Here is an 18,859-nt window from a genome sequence, read left to right as displayed (position 1 = left end):
GAAAGACAAAGACATTTCCGCTCAATTCCCCCAGGCCTGGGAAGTTGCCCTCAATCCAGAACCGCTCTAGAATAACCCCCAGCCCAGACCCAAACCTGACCCATAGCCCCCGCGTCCCTCACTCACTTTCTCTGGTTGTCGGTTAAGGTGATTCCTTGGGCGGAGACTTTGAAGTGAACGATGGCGGCGGCCGGCGGGGGGTCGGCGGCGAGAGACTCGGCGATGGTCTTCGCAATGGCTTGTGGGCCGGTCAGCGACTCCATGTCTATCGAGTTTATGAATAACACGTTGCAGGCTGATGGGGGGGACGAAGGGGGAACAGAGTCAGTCTGGGGTGTAGTTACTGTATATTAAAGGGGAAGTTAAGTGAAAAAATCATTTTTATTTTGCCATTGTGGTTTAGTTCTGCCGTTCTTGTCAGCTTGGAATTCAATTAACTCATTGGTGGCAAGGTTACCCTACCCTATCCCCCCAAGCAACATATCAGTGTAAAAATCTAACCAATCCCTGAGCGTGGGTGGGGGGGGGCCCTATAAACCAAATCTGCAATTGTTTCTACATCCGGTACCTGCGCCCTGTTTCAGTAAATCTGAGGCTGAATTGGCCGGAACAGCCGTCTCCTTGGTCTCATCAGAGGGATCTGCGGAGGAAAACGGGAGATTCGATTGGTCAGTTAGTACTTGGGGATTTATTGTGTATTTGTCCAATCAGATTGCATACACAGAGACACTTACCTCTGCAGGGTATGACCAGTTTGCAGGGCAGTGCAAGGGGAGTAATGGAGTGCTGGTACACCAGAGCCGACAGGCAGCCTATGTGGGAGAGACAAGGAAAACATGAGGCTCTAGGGAATCAATATGGCAGCTCTGGTACAGAATATATGAATGTTTTGGTCTGTAGACCAGAGATAAAGAGTTGAGTTAACTTTTAGTATGTTGTAGAGAGTTCTATTCTGAGACAATTTGCAATTGGTCTGCATTTTTTATTATCGGTAGTTTTTTAATTAATTTACTTTCTGTTCCGCAGCTTTCCGGTTTGGAATTCCAGCAGTTATCTAGTTGCTAGGGTCCCATTTACCTTAGTGACCAGGGAGTGGTTTGAATGACATATGAATAGTAGAGGGGCTGAATAGAAAGATAAAGAATAAAAAGTAAATATAATAATAAAATTGGAGTATTACAGAGCAATAGTTTTTTGGCTGCCGGGGTCAGTGACCCCCATTTGGAAGCTGGGAGGCAAATAATTCCAAAAACTATCAAAGATAAAAAATGAAGAGCAGTTGAAAAGTTGCTTAGAATTGGCCATTCTGTAACATATTAAAATTGAACCTCCCCTTTAGGTGCCTCCCCAAGGGGCCCCTCCGATGCCCAGGGCCAAAGCCAAATGCCCAACCAAATGCCCAAACCTACATACAGACCTTGTAATTGTCACCCCATTCTGGGTAACAGTTCACACCCGCCGGACACATTTGCCCCCCCCCCCCGGGCAAGTAAATCCCCCCAGGTCATATATGGACTCACCAAAGTAGGGTTCGTTCTGGCAGCCCTTTAATTTCACCCCCCTGGGACTCGTCTCAATCAAAAAGTGCCGAACCAGCTCATTGGTCACATCTCCTACAGAGAAAGGGACATTGTTACTTGAAGTACAGGATACAAATACCTGCTCAGAGGCAGAATCCACGGCTACTTACCCTTCTTGCTGGGCTGGCCAGCGTTGGGGGGCGGGGTGGCAACTTTCATGGCAAGTCCGTAGGCCCCTCGGAACGAATGGCTGTCTCGTATGATGAACGCCCCGGGGTCTTTGTCCTTCAGCAGGGAGATGGCTGGGAAGCAGAGGAGGCAGATCTCAGTACCACATAGTAACTCTGGGGGGCAGTATTGTCATTTTAGCCATCTACTTCCCTCCCCCCCCCACATTAGATAGGGGCTGTTCAATTGAGTGGGAAGTGGCCTGGGCTAAATAAGGGTATTTTTGATCACAAGTAAAAGCTATGGCCCTAAAGAGGCAGTAATTAATAATAATTAACATTTGCTCTTCTACTGTGTTCAGTGCAGCACTTCATTTCCCATATATACTCTTATTTATAAGTTTACCACTAGGTGGCGCCATCTCCAAGAAACTCATTCATGGACGTTTTTTTTTTTTGTTTTGCCAGCAAACAAGGTTCTATTACAGGGGTGGGCAAACTTTTTGGCTCACGGGCCACATTTACTCACCCCCGGGCCGGACCGGGCCAGGGCGGACCCCCTTCTCTCTTTAATTCCGGCACGCCAATGACACCAAGTCTCGCGTGATGAGACTTGGCGTCGTCGGCGGGCCGGATTAAAAAGGCCAAGGGGCCGGATGTGGCCCACGGGCCGTAGTTTGCCCACCCCTGTTCTATTACATGAATATAAATGCAGAAGCAGGAACAGGTCCCTGAAGAACACAGAGAAGGCTGCCTGCAGGCAGAGGGGCCAGACTTCCAATGTTCATCTGTGCCAATGGGCATCGGTACTGCTTAGTGCTACTCACCCTGATCCCTGGAAATGTCTGGTTTGTACCAGTACTTGGACGTGTCCTGCACAAACTTCACATTTGCTCGGGTCTCCGGGCTGCTGTCTGGAAACAGAAGCATAAGGTTAAACTATCAGCACCACCAAGGACTTTCTCCTGTGGCCCAAATGCCCAAAGCAGACCAAACAATGAGTATATGACTAACGACAGGGGCTTCTGGTTGCTATAAACAAATGGGTAGTTACTGTGGGTTCCTCAGGAAACCCCAAGCGCATCACCAAAATGCCAAGTGACGTCACAATGGAATAAGGTTATAACCATATTCCATTGTGACGTCACTTGGCATTTTGGTTACTGACAAGTCGTCTCTGCTGGTGTGGTTAGACTTCTAGTTAGACCCTACCTGGCATGGAGAACTTGGAGAAGTCCGGTAGAGTGTGAGTAAATGCCATTGTGCTTCCGCCGCTGGGGCTGGACATCCCGCTGGACATGGGCGAAGAGGTTTTTCCATTGAGGGTGGAGTAGTTGGGGAGGCTGTTGGATCTGTCCCCAGATGACATTCTCCTCTTCTCGGGCAGAGACGGCTGTGAGATTGGGCTCCCTTGCCGGTATAAGGTTGAGTCAGGAGAGGAGGAGGAAGGGCTACTCATGCCATGGTAATAGGCCGGGGAGACCGGGAAGGATGGGGTGGGCGGTGCCTGGTATCCGGACGCACTGCTCTGCCGTGACAGTGTCGGTCGTTTGTCATCAGCGGGGGAATAGCCATACATAACGTGTCTCTCCAAGCCGGGGCTACCAGGAGTCACCGGAGCATTTCCCGTCATCAAGGCCTGGTGGAGAGGAAGGCTGGGGCTACCTACTGTAACGGGTGCAGCCATATGTGTAGCCATGGGGTGTCTGCCCATGCTTGGACTTCCGGGTGGAGGCGCCATATTGGGGGTGACCATTCTCCTCCCAAAACCTGGACTCGGTGGTGTGTTGGTCCCCACCGTTCTATGAACGGCCTTGGGGCTTCCGTGAACCATGTGACCAATGACCGCGTTCATCTGTGGCCCGGAGAGGCCGTCTGTCTGGGTGAGGGCACTGCTGGGGGAATAAGGGTATCCATCATAGGAACTGGCCGGTGTGCCAGCGTAGGGAACCATGGGAGAGGCGTTCTGGTAACTGCTTTGGGGCGACGGCTGCGATAGACTGGTGGATCTGAAGCTGGAATCCACGGAAGGCTGAGTGGGAGTGGGGACACGGGCGCCGCTCTCCACCGACGGGTAACTCCTTAGGGAGCTGCACAGGGGGGAACGGAAGGAGGCAACGGTCAGATGGAACAACCAAAGACATGTTAATATATCCCTAGTATATCCCTTGTATATCCCTAGTAAATCCATAGTATATGCCTAGTATATCCATAGTATATGCCTAGTATATCCCTAGTATATCCATAGTATATCCCTAGTATATCCATAGTATATCCCTAGTATATACATAGTATATCCATAGTATATCCCTAGTATATCCATAGTATATCCCTAGTATATACATAGTATATCCCTTGCATATCCATAGTATATCCCTAGTATATCCCTTGTATATCCCTTGTATATCCCTAGTATATCCCTAGTATATCCATAGTATATGCCTAGTATATCCCTAGAATATCCATAGTATATCCATAGTATATCCCTAGTATATACATAGTATATCCCTTGCATATCCATAGTATATCCCTAGTATATCCTTAGTATATCCTTAGTATATCCCGAGTATATCCATAGTATATCCCTAGTATATCCCGAGTATATCAATAGTATATCCCTAGTATATCCATAGTATATCCCTAATATATCCATAGTATATCCCAAGTATATCCATAGTATAGCCATAGTATATCCATAGTATATCCCTAGTATAGCCCTAGCATATCCCTAGTAAATCCATAGTATATCCCTAGCATATCCCTAATATATCCCTAGTATATCCATAGTATATCCCTAGTATATCCATAGTATATCCCTAGTATATCACTAGTATATCCCTAGTATATCCTTAGTATATCCATAGTATATCCCTAGTATATCCATAGTATATCCATAGTATATCCATAGTATATCCATAGTATATCCCTAGTATATCCCTAGTTTATCCATAGTATATCCATAGTATATCCCTAGAATATCCCTAGTATATCCCTAGTATATTCCTAGTATATCCATAGTATATCCATAGTATATCCATAGTATATCCATAGTATATCCTTAGTATATTCCTAATATATCCATAGTATATGCCTAGTATATCCCTATCCATAGAGACCCACCCATGAGATACTTACCCATCAGTGCTGTGTATGGGGCTGCTGGTAGAAATGGGGCTGGGAGAGGTGAAAACATTGGGGTAACCCCCATTTCTCATCAGAGAATCGACACTATATGCCTGGGGGCCTGTAGGTGATGGGGGTGCGACTCCTCCCGCGGCAGCCGTCCGGGCAACGGATTCAACATAACTCCTGGGCTCTACAAATAAACAGACAAAACCATTAGCATGATCCCCCTATGCTTTCTATAAGGATATGGCTCATATAATACGGTTATTAGCCAACATGGCGGCTCAAAGGCCCAACATATGGATTTATTCTGAGGAATTCTGTGTATCCAAATGAGTTTCTGTAGGAATGTCTCTGTTTAATCCATATGGGCCACTAATATCAGGACCAGGCTTGATGCCAGCTAAGCATGATGGGAGGTTTTTCATAAAAAGAGGTGGGGGGGGGTTAGAATTTGACCTCAGTAAGGAAAGGAAAATCCCCTCTTTTATTCCACTTTCCTTACATAAAGCTTTATTCTGGCACCGGCGGATTTAACTCCGAGAATCCCAGATAGGAACAATGGGGCAATTGATTTGGGAATTACTTCTCCTTCCTTGGAATTTCTCATACAAACAAAGAGGGAGAGGCTTTTCCCACAAATGATCCCTCCTTTATCCCCACTGATCCTTCGGCAAGTGGCCGGCTACCGTTTCCTAATGGGCCCGGGCCTTATACTTCTTTTTATATGAATGGGGGGGTTCATTTATCAACACTGGGCAAATTTGCCCTTGTAATTTGCCCGGTAACCCATAGCAATCAATCAGCAATTTACTTTTTTTTCAGCCAAATTTGCCCAGTGCTAATAAGTGCCCCCAGGTCTGTTCCCTTGGGATATACAGTGTGTCCACTGAGCTGTAGGTGCTCTTTATAGTAACACGTAGCAACCACAGCCTTAGGCCTGGGCACACACGGCACGGCACCCCCGAAAGAAAAAAAAACTCCCCTAAGAATATAAGATAGTGTGCCCCAATGCTGATACACACTCACTGGCCTGGACTATACCACTTTGCCTTACAGGGGAAATTCCTCCGGTGCCGAGAAGCCTTCCCATGTCTGAGCAAAGGAATCCCATTTATTTCAGTGCAGCCCCAGTAACCCCCATACAACCAACCCCCCCCCCCCCCCCCGGCCTCATCCTTATATGGAGGGGAAAATGTCAAATATCTCCCTGTACATTTCATTCCTACAGACGTAAGTTTCAGAGGTATAACTGGGAGGCGTAACTGGCCCCCACAGCAAAATCATCTTAGAGTCCCCCCCAGCCTCCAAAACCTTGGGGTAAATGAACAGTTTCATACATATTCTACCCCCCCCCCCCCCGATTCTGTTCCTCTGGGTAAAAACTCTATATATCCTTATTATAGGATATATGGGGGCTGCACTGGAGTCCTATTCTGGGAATAATCTTTTTGCCTCCATATATCCTTATTATAGGATATATGGGGGTTGCACTGGAGTCCTATTCTGGGAATGACATTACCCATAGTTCCAGTAAATGGCACATTATTTAGGCTGAGGAGACAGGCGGCTCCTTTGGGTTTCACTTGCTGTCAGCCTGGAAGGCAAAGGGGCCAATGGGGAGGGGGAAATTCTGTTCTTGCCCCCAAAAATGGACTTTGGATCCACATTCCAGAATGCGTTGGGCAGGAGAAATGAGGCCCAGGTTGGTATGTGAATAGGAAGGTAACAGCGCCCTCTGTAGGCCTGAGGGGTAAATCGATTTTGGATCAAACGGCTGCTCAGTGAAGCTCCACCCCCCCAGGGTAAGTAAAGGGGCAGTTAATGAGATTATGAGAATAAGTACTGGCCAATAGCAAGGCTACAGGGTTATTAAGGGAGATGCAGTTATTCTTCACATGATTCATTCTTATTTTTCCCATAAAACCGCACAAACCAAGACAAGGAAGAGTAAACTGCGACACTCGGGGGCCATTAACTGATAGTAGCAACGAAACAATGGCCAGACGCAAATTGATCTATGCTATCTAGAATATTGTTTCTTTTCTGCTGAACTTCCCCTTTAAAGGGGTGGGTTCACCTTTCCGTTAACTTTTAGTATGGCCTATTCTTAGCAACTTTTCAATTGGTCTTCATGATTTATTTTTTTATAGTTTTTTTTTTAATTATTTGCCTTCTTCTTCTGACTCTTTGCAGCTTTCAAATGGGGGTCACTGACCCCGGCAACCAAAAAACTATTGCTCTGTGAGGCTCCAGTTTTATTGTTATTGTTACTTTTTTGACCCTCTCCTATTAATATATCATTCAACCTAATGCCTTGTCGCTAAGGCCATTTGGACCCTAGCAACCAGATAGCTGCTGAAATTCCAAACCAAAAAGTAAAATATTTACAAAACCCCAAGTAATACCAAATGAAGACCAACTGCAATTTTTCTCTACATCATACTAAAGTTAACGCAGGGGTGAGCTTCCCCTTTAGGCCAACTCTGCCCGGCAGTGGGGCAGACACGGATCACGAGATCCCCCCCCCCCGCGTGGCACCTGGGGGTGAATAAGAATCCCATTCTCCGCCGATGGGAAACACTTGCACTTGGAGACCTTCCTGCTTTGTGTTTATTTTCGGATACTTGATTTCCTTTCTGGAACCTCAAGGGCAGAGAGTTCAGTTCCCAGGGGATGTAATGCACTCAGTAGGCCAAACCCCTGCCTTCCCAGCATGCAACACCAACCCCCCCCAGGACACAAAAACAAATTCCAAATGAAAGACCCGCAAACCATATGTCTCACAAAGGCAAAGCCACAACGCAGCCCCGCAAAGCTGATTATTAAGCAGAAACATCCACTGTCCCCCAAGAAAGGGTTAATGGGGTAACAGGCAAAAACCCACTTACCTTCCATGTAAGCAATTACTGTTTCCCTGACTGTCTCTGGTGCAGAAGGGATGGAAGAGGAAATGAGTGAGACAGGGCCCCGCCTACTAGTCACGTTGTACTACAACTCCCAGCATCCCACAGTGCTATGAGTAGTAATATCTCTAGGTTTAGATTTATATAGGTTTATATATATATATATATCACTGCAGTACCTAGTGGTTTCCTGTAGGTGGAGCTCCCACTCTATCAGAAATCATTGAAAAGTCTATGGAAAGTCTATAGAAAGTCTATGGATCATTGTGACTTTTCCAGGGGCACTAGGTTTGACTGTGCCCTCATATAGAGACTCATATAGAGTAGTTGTGTTTGCCCATTTGGCAACCAAATTAGCTCCCCAGGGTATGTGAAAGCACCCCCCCCCCCCCCCCACCAGAAACATACCTATGTATGAAGCTATGGATATCTGTTCCTGGGCTGTTCTCCTTCCCATCGTCAAAAAGGGGGTGGGACCTTGACCTGTACATGATGCTGATATAACTTTGGCCACTGAGGGGAGCTCATGCTTGATTATATGGATTCAGGGAGATTAAAATAACTAGATATGTCCGTGCCTATCTTCTCAGTTATATCCAATACACACTCTCCTCAACATGACCATGGGGAAGAGAACAGCCCCAAGGCAGAAAGTACAGGAAAGCAGAGCAATGGGTCTTTTCCAACAGCAAATAACTACTGATTAGGAACATAACTACTCTATGGGGATAATCTACAACTCCCAGCAACCCCTCACATCATTCACACTCACATAGCAGGATGCCGGGAGTTGCATTTACCCAGCAGCAAGACCCACAGCTCATACAGCAGCTACAGAACCTTCCGGAACCTTCGGACCTTCTGGAACCATGGGATACCTTGGAAGGGGGGTTTATAGGGAGAGGAATGTGGAACGATGTATCTCAGTGAGATTCCCCAGAGCTCTCGGCTCCGCAGATGGAAGTCCTCACCTTCTGAGGTCCAACAAGGGCCCCATGTTTGGAATTCATGTTACATTCCTGCACCGACGAACAGACTTTCCATGGACCGGAGCCAAGAACTGTCTGACAATGGATTTACAGGAGCCACTGGGTTATATCACACGGGAGGATTCCAGATGGAACTCAGACTGCCTTGTAAAACCTGGGGTTGTCTCATCTCTTAGCTCTCTTCCCTATGGGTTGGGCAGTGGAACAGTATGGCAGCTCTCTTCCCTATGGGTTGGGCAGTGGAACAGTATGGCAGCTCTCTTCCCTATGGGTTGGGCAGTGGAACAGTATGGCAGCTCTCTTCCCTATTGGTACATACATTAAATACAAGAACCTCGTAGGTCTCTTTGGTCACACAATGATATTGGTTTGTGTGTAGCCTTGGCTCCTCGCCACAGAGAATGCTGGGAGTTGTACCCTAACCAAGGCTGGGCAGTGCAGTAAGGAGATAAGTGACCCGTAATGCAAAAGAATTCAGAGACTCACCTCCCGATTGCTGGAGAACGATTTCTGCGGGATTGTGGGGCTTCAGTCCCAGGGCAGACAGGGGGGTCTTGGCTAAACCAGGGGGGGATCGGGCTACTGTGGGGAGAGAAACAGGACAGGTTATACTTAGGCACAGACCAATACCCGGGGCAAACTCACTTACTAATCTGACAGTTGGGACAGACAGTAAGTGCCGGAATGAGCCAATTCCACAGATTCTCTGCCACCGAGACACTAAAAGGCTTTGTCTGTCAGACCCGGAATGTTCCCGGCGCCCACTCCCTGCTGCCCAATGGTCCGGCCATTATCCCCCAACTCCTATTGGCTCAGCAGAACTGCAGCTTAATGTGTGCAACATCCCAGCGGGAAACACCAGTCCCCCCCATAATGCCTACAGGTTGGTGTAATCCTATGAGCATCTAGCACTCTGATTGGCTACAGGTTGGAGTAATCCTATGTGCATCTAACACTCTGATTGGCTACAGGTTGGAGTAATCCTATGTGCATCTAACACTCTGATTGGATACAGGTTGGAGTAATCCTATGAGTATCTAACACTCTGATTGGCTACAGGTTGGAGTAATCCTATGTGCATCTAACACTCTGATTGGCTACCGGTTGGAGTAATCCTATGTGCATCTAACACTCTGATTGGCTACAGGTTGGAGTAATCCTATGTGCATCTAACACTCTGATTGGCTACAGGTTGGAGTAATCCTATGAGCATCTAACACTCTGATTGGCTACAGGTTGGAGTAATCCTATGTGCATCTAACACTCTGATTGGATACAGGTTGGAGTAATCCTATGTGCATCTAACACTCTGATTGGCTACAGGTTGGAGTAATCCTATGTGCATCTAACACTCTGATTGGCTACAGGTTGGAGTAATCCTATGAGCATCTAACACTCTGATTGGCTACAGGTTAGTGTAATCCTGTAAACATCTAACATTCTAATTGGCTACAGGTTGGTTTAGTCCTATGAGCACCTAATCCTCTGATTGGCTACAGGCTGGTGTGTTCTGATGTTCTAATTCTCTAATTAATCCCATTATAAATAAGATCTGAGAAGTAATGAGAAGTGAGGGTACCTGTGGCCCCCGGGCTGATCACTGGCGGCGTCATTTCCATCTCTTCAAAGGCCTCCTTGTAGCTGTGCAGATGGGGCTGAGGGGGGAGAGGGGCACAAGGAGAGGGGTAAATACAAGGCAAATAGGGAGACCAATGTGAAAGTCTAAGGGGCATATGTGTAATCCAATAGCAACCAATCAGATCTTTGTTTACACAATATAATATATATGCCCCTAACTGTATCTATAACCAACATAGTGCAGCCCCCTCTCCCCTGCAAAATTACTTGCCCTACTTATATAATTGCCCCTGTCTTTCAGGAACCCCTCACTGTTACAATGAACCCCAATATATGCCGGGGCCATGGGCGGCTGAGAACCCCTTGTGTATCCCCAGTTCAGGAACTTGGCCTTTGCCCAATGGTGCCGTTACCTCCTTGGGTCTCCCCCCTGGGTTTGCCGCAATGGTGAAGGCGACTTCCGGGGAGACGCAGCGCACTGGGGAGCGCACCTTGGTGGGGCTACTCGCTCTGCCCAGGTCAGCATTGCCCTCGTCATATTGCCCCTCGCTGGTGGTGCGCCTCCGTGCCAGGGACCCGATCTCATCCGGAGTCTTGTCCCGAGTGTGCACCCCTGGAACGAGCAGCGTAAAATGGATCATTATTGCACACCGACTGGGGTTCTGAGGTTATGTTGTTATTCACATACTAATGCCTGGGTGCTAGGGGCAGGGAGCTTAGCAACCACACTTGGGTATGGGAAATGTAATGCATGAACCTAGGGGGGGGTCACCTGTGTGTCCCCCTGTAATATCCAGTGCTCTCCGTGTCTCATCTACATCCATTGTATGAAAATGTCATTATAAAGGGGAACTTGCCCCTCAGCTAAAAAATAGCAACGTTTAGCAGGCCGTGCCCCCCGCAGCCGGATTAATGGAAACACTGGCTGTACTCCCTGCCGGATGGAAGGAATGACACAGGGAGAGGCAGAAGAACATAATGAAACAGAACAGAAGCCAAAGTTACTAGGAAAGGAATAAAGGGCAAAGAGAAGATGAGGGGGGGGGGGCTCTGGGGCAGCGGAATGGAGATGCCGGCGCAACCGCCAACTCCTACTACTGAGTCATGTGCATTAAATGCCAGGGATGTTCTCCAACCAATGACTAAAATCTCCCTCTTTTTTAATCTTTGAACACAAAAAAAGACAAAAAGTCACCCCACCCACCAACCAGAGCGTTAGATGTGTTCCCTTTGAGAGGGGCCGCCGGGGGGGGGGGGGGGAGCGGTGGGATTTCTGTGTGTAACACAATCAGGGAGCGGAGGCAGCGGAGCAAGTGTCTGGGGGGGGGGGGCCTGAGCCGCGGGCTGCGTGTTATATCCCTACAGGGATCCAGCTGGCTTCTGCTACATTGTTTCTGTAGTCGGAACCAGCAGTGCAGAGAAACTGCTTAGTAGGCATTGCCTGTCATCAAAGCCATTAATAACACACTTTTACTGCAGCCACTTGCGCATAAAACAACCAGGTACAGGCATGGGACCCATTATCCAGAATGCTCGGGACCTGGGGTATTCCGGATAAGGGGTCTTTCCGTAATTTCGATCTCCTACCTTAAGTCTACTAAAAAAGTTATTTAACCGGTAATTAAACCCAATAGGATTGTTTTGGTTTCAATAGGGGGTAATTATAACTTAGTTGGGATCAAGTACAGGTACTGTTTTATTATTACAGAGAAAAGGGAATCATTTAACCATTAAATAAACCCAATAGGGCTGTTCTGCCCCAATAAGGGGTAATTATAACTTAGTTGGGATCAAGTACAGGTACTGTTTTATTATTACAGAGAAAAGGGAATCATTTAAACATTAAATAAACCCAATAGGGCTGTTCTGCCCCCAATAAGGGGTAATTATATCTTAGTTGGGATCAAGTACAGGTACTGTTTTATTATTACAGAGAAAAGGGAATCATTTAACCATTAAATAAACCCAATAGGGCTGTTCTGCCCCAATAAGGGGTAATTATATCTTAGTTGGGATCAAGTACAGGTACTGTTTTATTATTACAGAGAAAAGGGAATCATTTAACCATTAAATAAACCCAATAGGGCTGTTCTGCCCCAATAAGGGGTAATTATATCTTAGTTGGGATCAAGTACAGGTACTGTTTTATTATTACAGAGAAAAGGGAATCATTTAACCATTAAATAAACCCAATAGGGCTGTTCTGCCCCCAATAAGGGGCAATTATATCTTAGTTGGGATCAAGTACAGGTACTGTTTTATTATTATAGAGAAAAGGGAATCATTTAACCATTAAATAAACCCAATAGGGCTGTTCTGCCCCCAATAAGGGGTAATTATATCTTAGTTGGGATCAAGTACAGGTACTGTTTTATTATTACAGAGAAAAAGGAAACCATTTTTAAAAATGTGAATTATTTCATTAAAATGGAGTCTATGTGTGATGGTGGATAATGGGTTTCCGGATAAGGGGCCCGATACCTATACTAACATAAAAATTCGCTCATTGTACTTCCCTAAAGTTCCGCTCGGCGTATGCGCAGTAGCATCAATTTTGGCGAATCGGACACAATTCTGGCAGGCGCAGCCCAACTGTGAGTCAAGACCATCGCCCTAAGGGCTATTGGAAAAAAGTAACATCTTGCTGTACTATTACTGACCAGCAGGTGTCACTGTGCGCCTGATCCGTCCTACATTCACTAGGCCGTCTGATTCGGGGCAGACGGGCCCCAATGACACCCCCTAGTCAGAAGGGTCTCTATGGAAACCCCATTCACCGCTAGGCCATGGCTACATTCTCCAGAGCCGCTGTGGTCGGCCAATAGCTGCCAGGAGTCAGCACAGGGCGTTGGTGCCGCAGTGAAACTGTCACGCCATGGGAAGGTGTCAGCGGGTGGAATGCAGGGCTTTTTGGATGGGACCCACATTTATTATTAATGACAGCCTGGTGTGGTTTCTGATTAATTATGTGCTATCGTTTAATTACTAGCGTAGGAGGAAATGATATTTAAGGTTGCCCACCCTTACTGATTTTGGGTCCCAACCCATAGTTTAAGAACCCCTAATCTATAGAGACATGTCCCCAAGATATAAATACCACACTGGGGCAAGAACAATGGCCTGTACATTACATGGGGTAATACTGTGCCCCCCAAGGCAAGGAGAAGCACCCCTGGTACAGTGCCCCCCAAGGCAAGGAGAAGTGCCCCTGGTACAGTGCCCCCCAAGGCAAGGAGAAGCACCCCTGGTACAGTGCCCCCCAAGGCAAGGAGAAGAAACACCCCTGGTACAGTGCCCCCCAAGGCAAGGAGAAGCACCCCTGGTACAGTGCCCCCCAAGGCAAGGAGTAGCACCCCTGGTACAGTGCCCCCCAAGGCAAGGAGTAGCACCCCTGGTACAGTGCCCCCCAAGGCAAGGAGTAGCACCCCTGGTACAGTGCCCCCCAAGGCAAGGAGTAGCACCCCTGGTACAGTGCCCCCCAAGGCAAGGAGTAGCACCCCTGGTACAGTGCCCCCCAAGGCAAGGAGAAGCACCCCTGGAACAGTGCCCCCCAAGGCAAGGAGAAGCACCCCTGGTACAGTGCCCCCCAAGGAAAGGAGAAGCACCCCTGGTACAGTGCCCCCCAAGGCAAGGAGAAGCACCCCTGGTACAGTGCCCCCCAAGGAAAGGAGAAGCACCCCTGGTACAGTGCCCCCCAAGGCAAGGAGAAGCACCCTTGGTACAGTGCCCCCCAAGGCAAGGAGAAGCACCCCTGGTACAGTGCCCCCCAAGGCAAGGAGAAGAAACACCTCTGGTACAGTGCCCCCCAAGGAAAGGAGAAGCACCCCTGGGACACTGCCCCCCAAGGCAAGGAGAAGCACCCCTGGTACAGTGCCCCCCAAGGCAAGGAGAAGCACCCCTGGAACAGTGCCCCCCAAGGAAAGGAGAAGCACCCCTGGTACAGTGCCCCCCAAGGAAAGGAGAAGCACCCCTGGTACAGTGCCCCCCAAGGCAAGGAGAAGCACCCTTGGTACAGTGCCCCCCAAGGAAAGGAGAAGCACCCCTGGTACAGTGCCCCCCAAGGCAAGGAGAAGAAACACCTCTGGTACAGTGCCCCCCAAGGAAAGGAGAAGCACCCCTGGTACAGTGCCCCCCAAGGCAAGGAGAAGCACCCCTGGTACAGTGCCCCCCAAGGCAAGGAGAAGCACCCCTGGAACAGTGCCCCCCAAGGAAAGGAGAAGCACCCCTGGTACAGTGCCCCCCAAGGAAAGGAGAAGCACCCCTGGTACAGTGCCCCCCAAGGCAAGGAGAAGCACCCTTGGTACAGTGCCCCCCAAGGAAAGGAGAAGCACCCCTGGTACAGTGCCCCCCAAGGCAAGGAGAAGCACCCCTGGTACAGTGCCCCCAAGGCAAGGAGAAGCACCCCTGGTACAGTGCCCCCCAAGGCAAGGAGAAGCACCCCTGGAACAGTGCCCCCCAAGGAAAGGAGAAGCACCCCTGGTACAGTGCCCCCCAAGGAAAGGAGAAGCACCCCTGGTACAGTGCCCCCCAAGGCAAGGAGAAGCACCCTTGGTACAGTGCCCCCCAAGGAAAGGAGAAGCACCCCTGGTACAGTGCCCCCCAAGGCAAGGAGAAGCACCCCTGGTACAGTGCCCCCCAAGGCAAGGAGAAGCACCCCTGGTACAGTGCCCCCCAAGGCAAGGAGAAGCACCCCTGGTACAGTGCCCCCCAAGGAAAGGAGAAGCACCCCTGGTACAGTGCCCCCCAAGGCAAGGAGAAGCACCCCTGGTACAGTGCCCCCCAAGGCAAGGAGAAGCACCCCTGGTACAGTGCCCCCCAAGGCAAGGAGAAGCACCCCTGGTACAGTGCCCCCCAAGGAAAGGAGAAGCACCCCTGGGACACTGCCCCCCAAGGCAAGGAGAAGCACCCCTGGTACAGTGCCCCCAAGGCAAGGAGAAGCACCCCTGGGACACTGCCCCCCAAGGCAAGGAGAAGCACCCCTGGGACACTGCCCCCAAGGCAAGGAGAAGCACCCCTGGGACACTGCCCCCCAAGGCAAGGAGAAGCACCCCTGGGACACTGCCCCCCAAGGCAAGGAGAAGCACCCCTGGGACACTGCCCCCCAAGGCAAGGAGAAGCACCCCTGGGACACTGCCCCCCAAGGCAAGGAGAAGCACCCCTGGGACACTGCCCCCCAAGGCAAGGAGAAGCACCCCTGGTACAGTGCCCCCCAAGGCAAGGAGAAGCACCCCTGGTACAGTGCCCCCCAAGGAAAGGAGAAGCACCCCTGGTACAGTGCCCCCCAAGGCAAGGAGAAGAAACACCCCTGGTACAGTGCCCCCAAGGCAAGGAGAAGCACCCCTGGTACAGTGCCCCCCAAGGCAAGGAGAAGAAACACCCCTGGTACAGTGCCCCCCAAGGCAAGGAGAAGCACCCCTGGTACAGTGCCCCCCAAGGAAAGGAGAAGCACCCCTGGTACAGTGCCCCCCAAGGCAAGGAGAAGAAACACCCCTGGTACAGTGCCCCCCAAGGCAAGGAGAAGAAACACCCCTGGTACAGTGCCCCCAAGGCAAGGAGAAGCACCCTTGGTACAGTGCCCCCCAAGAAAAGGAGAAGCACCCCTGGTACAGTGCCCCCCAAGGAAAGGAGAAGCACCCCTGGTACAGTGCCCCCCAAGGCAAGGAGAAGCACCCCTGGTACAGTGCCCCCCAAGGAAAGGAGAAGCACCCTTGGTACAGTGCCCCCCAAGGAAAGGAGAAGCACCCTTGGTACAGTGCCCCCCAAGGAAAGGAGAAGCACCCTTGGTACAGTACCCCCAAGGAAAGGAGAAGCACCCCTGGTACAGTGCCCCCCAAGGAAAGGAGAAGCACCCCTGGGACACTGCCCCCCAAGGAAAGGAGAAGCACCCCTGGTACAGTGCCCCCCAAGGCAAGGAGAAGCACCCTTGGTACAGTGCCCCCCAAGGCAAGGAGAAGCACCCCTGGTACAGTGCCCCCCAAGGAAAGGAGAAGCACCCTTGGTACAGTGCCCCCCAAGTAAAGGAGAAGCACCCCTGGTACAGTGCCCCCCAAGGCAAGGAGAAGCACCCCTGGTACAGTGCCCCCCAAGGAAAGGAGAAGCACCCTTGGTACAGTGCCCCCCAAGGCAAGGAGAAGCACCCCTGGTACAGTGCCCCCCAAGGAAAGGAGAAGCACCCCTGGTACAGTGCCCCCCAAGGAAAGGAGAAGCACCCCTGGTACAGTGCCCCCCAAGGAAAGGAGAAGCACCCTTGGTACAGTGCCCCCCAAGGAAAGGAGAAGCACCCTTGGTACAGTGCCCCCCAAGGCAAGGAGAAGCACCCTTGGTACAGTGCCCCCCAAGGCAAGGAGAAGCACCCTTGGTACAGTGCCCCCCAAGGAAAGGAGAAGCACCCCTGGTACAGTGCCCCCCAAGGCAAGGAGAAGAAACACCCCTGGTACAGTGCCCCCCAAGGAAAGGAGAAGCACCCCTGGTACAGTGCCCCCCAAGGCAAGGAGAAGCACCCCTGGTACAGTGCCCCCCAAGGAAAGGAGAAGCACCCCTGGGACACTGCCCCCCAAGGCAAGGAGAAGCACCCCTGGTACAGTGCCCCCCAAGGAAAGCAGAAGCACCCCTGGTACAGTGCCCCCCAAGGAAAGGAGAAGCACCCCTGGGAAACTCCCCCCCCCCCCCCAAGGCAAGGAGGAGGGCCCCTACATTCTAAGAGATTTGCTGATATAAGAGAATTTTGACCCTTTTCATTCCCCCCCCATTCTGCTTCTGTCCGTCCCACGTTCCCTTCATTCGCTTACACTGACAGTCAGTCGGCCCTGTAAACTCTCCAGCTGGGGCCCCATAAATTCTCTAAATAAAATATCTGGTTGGGGGGGGGGGGGGAGGCGCCTGCAGAACATGCTGTTTATGGAAAGAGTTCTTGCTTTAAATACCCAGCGAGGGGGGTCTCTGGTGGCCCCTCGGCTGTTTATACTAAGGGATAAGGGAAGGCAGCAAGGGGTAAAGGTTGGGCAAGACTAATAGAAAGACTCGGGGACCCCTAAAGGAGCCTAGGCCCTAAGCCTTTGTCTGACCGGGCCCCTTGGGCGTTGGGTCCTACCATCTAAGTAGAATGGGGACCTGTTCATAACAATGTATCAGCTATTCATAATGGTAAGTGGTTGCCCAGAATCACCCTAATTGACCTCCTACCAGGGGTTTCAGGGGTAGGTAGGACAGGGTATAGGCATTATGCACAACTCATATCCTTATTGGCCTCAGGTTGTGCCCCCACCACCAACCCAAGCCCTCCTGAGAGGTAGACTGCTATATCCCTGCTGGAAAGATATAGTGAATAAAGTACCCCCTATTGTAACATATAGGGATATTATAAGCCCCCGAGGAGTTCCTTATAATATATAGTGAATAAAGTGCCCCCTATTGTAACATATAGGGATATTATAAGCCCCCGAGGAGTTCCTTACAATATATAGTGAATAAAGTGCCCCCTATTGTAACATATAGGGATATTATAAGCCCCCGAGGAGTTCCTTATAATATATATTGAATAAAGTGCCACCTATTGTAACATATAGGGATATTATAAGCCCCCGAGGAGTTCCTTATAATATATAGTGAATAAAGTACCCCCTATTGTAACATATAGGGATATTATAAGTCCCCGAGGAGTTCCTTATAATATATAGTGAATAAAGTGCCCCCTATTGTAACATATAGGGATATTATAAGCCCCCGAGGAGTTCCTTATAATATATATTGAATAAAGTGCCACCTATTGTAACATATAGGGATATTATAAGCCCCCGAGGAGTTCCTTATAATATATAGTGAATAAAGTACCCCCTATTGTAACATATAGGGATATTATAAGTCCCCGAGGAGTTCCTTATAATATATAGTGAATAAAGTGCCACCTATTGTAACATATAGGGATATTATAAGCCCCCGAGGGGTTCCTTATAATATATAGTGAATAAAGTACCCCCTATTGTAACATATAGGGATATTATAAGTCACCGAGGAGTTCCTTATAATATATAGTGAATAAAGTACCCCCTATTGTAACATATAGGAATATTATAAGTCACCGAGGAGTTCCTTATAATATATAGTGAATAAAGTACCCCCTATTGTAACATATAGGGATATTATAAGCCCCCGAGGAGTTCCCTTTGGCCTTGTGCTTTTCTACAGGTCACGGAACTCCTCTGGGGCTTATAATATCCCTATATGTTACAATAGGGGGCACTTTATTCACTATATATTATAAGGAACTCCTCGGGGGCTTATAATATCCCTATATGTTACAATAGGGGGTACTTTATTCACTATATATTATAAGGAACTCCTCGGTGACTTATAATATCCCTATATGTTACAATAGGGGGCACTTTATTCACTATATATTATAAGGAACTCCTCGGTGACTTATAATATCCCTATATGTTACAATAGGGGGTACTTTATTCACTATATATTATAAGGAACTCCTCGGTGACTTATAATATCCCTATATGTTACAATAGGGGGTACTTTATTCACTATATATTATAAGGAACTCCTCTGTGACTTATAATATCCCT

General features: G+C 49.1%; 2 protein-coding genes across 7 annotated transcripts in view; one reads left to right on the top strand and one right to left on the bottom strand.

The window, feature by feature from the left end:
• LOC116407773 overlaps positions 1–18,859 on the top strand; it is an 880,143-nt gene that overhangs the window by 68,470 nt on the left and 792,814 nt on the right. The window lies entirely within an intron of this gene.
• tns1 (tensin 1) overlaps positions 1–18,859 on the bottom strand; it is a 244,620-nt gene that overhangs the window by 7,917 nt on the left and 217,844 nt on the right. For 4 of the 6 annotated variants that reach the window (XM_031893769.1, XM_031893772.1, XM_031893770.1 and 1 more), the window contains 12 exons: positions 10,700–10,899; positions 10,288–10,363; positions 9,195–9,290; positions 7,705–7,740; positions 4,823–5,003; positions 2,900–3,777; positions 2,515–2,601; positions 1,691–1,822; positions 1,521–1,613; positions 735–812; positions 569–640; positions 127–295 (listed from right to left, as the gene is read on the bottom strand). In XM_031893769.1, the coding sequence (XP_031749629.1) occupies positions 127–295; positions 569–640; positions 735–812; positions 1,521–1,613; positions 1,691–1,822; positions 2,515–2,601; positions 2,900–3,777; positions 4,823–5,003; positions 7,705–7,740; positions 9,195–9,290; positions 10,288–10,363; positions 10,700–10,899 (2,098 nt within the window). The remainder of the gene's footprint in view (positions 1–126; positions 296–568; positions 641–734; positions 813–1,520; positions 1,614–1,690; positions 1,823–2,514; positions 2,602–2,899; positions 3,778–4,822; positions 5,004–7,704; positions 7,741–9,194; positions 9,291–10,287; positions 10,364–10,699; positions 10,900–18,859) is intronic. The other 2 variants (XM_031893771.1, XM_031893773.1) reach the window with 1 other exon arrangement.

Source organism: Xenopus tropicalis, chromosome 9 (genome assembly GCF_000004195.4).
Source record: "Xenopus tropicalis strain Nigerian chromosome 9, UCB_Xtro_10.0, whole genome shotgun sequence".
In the NCBI taxonomy this organism is placed as follows: Eukaryota; Metazoa; Chordata; class Amphibia; order Anura; family Pipidae; genus Xenopus; species Xenopus tropicalis.
Note: the sequence above shows the minus strand (reverse complement) of the source record. Positions and strands in the feature narration are given on the sequence as shown.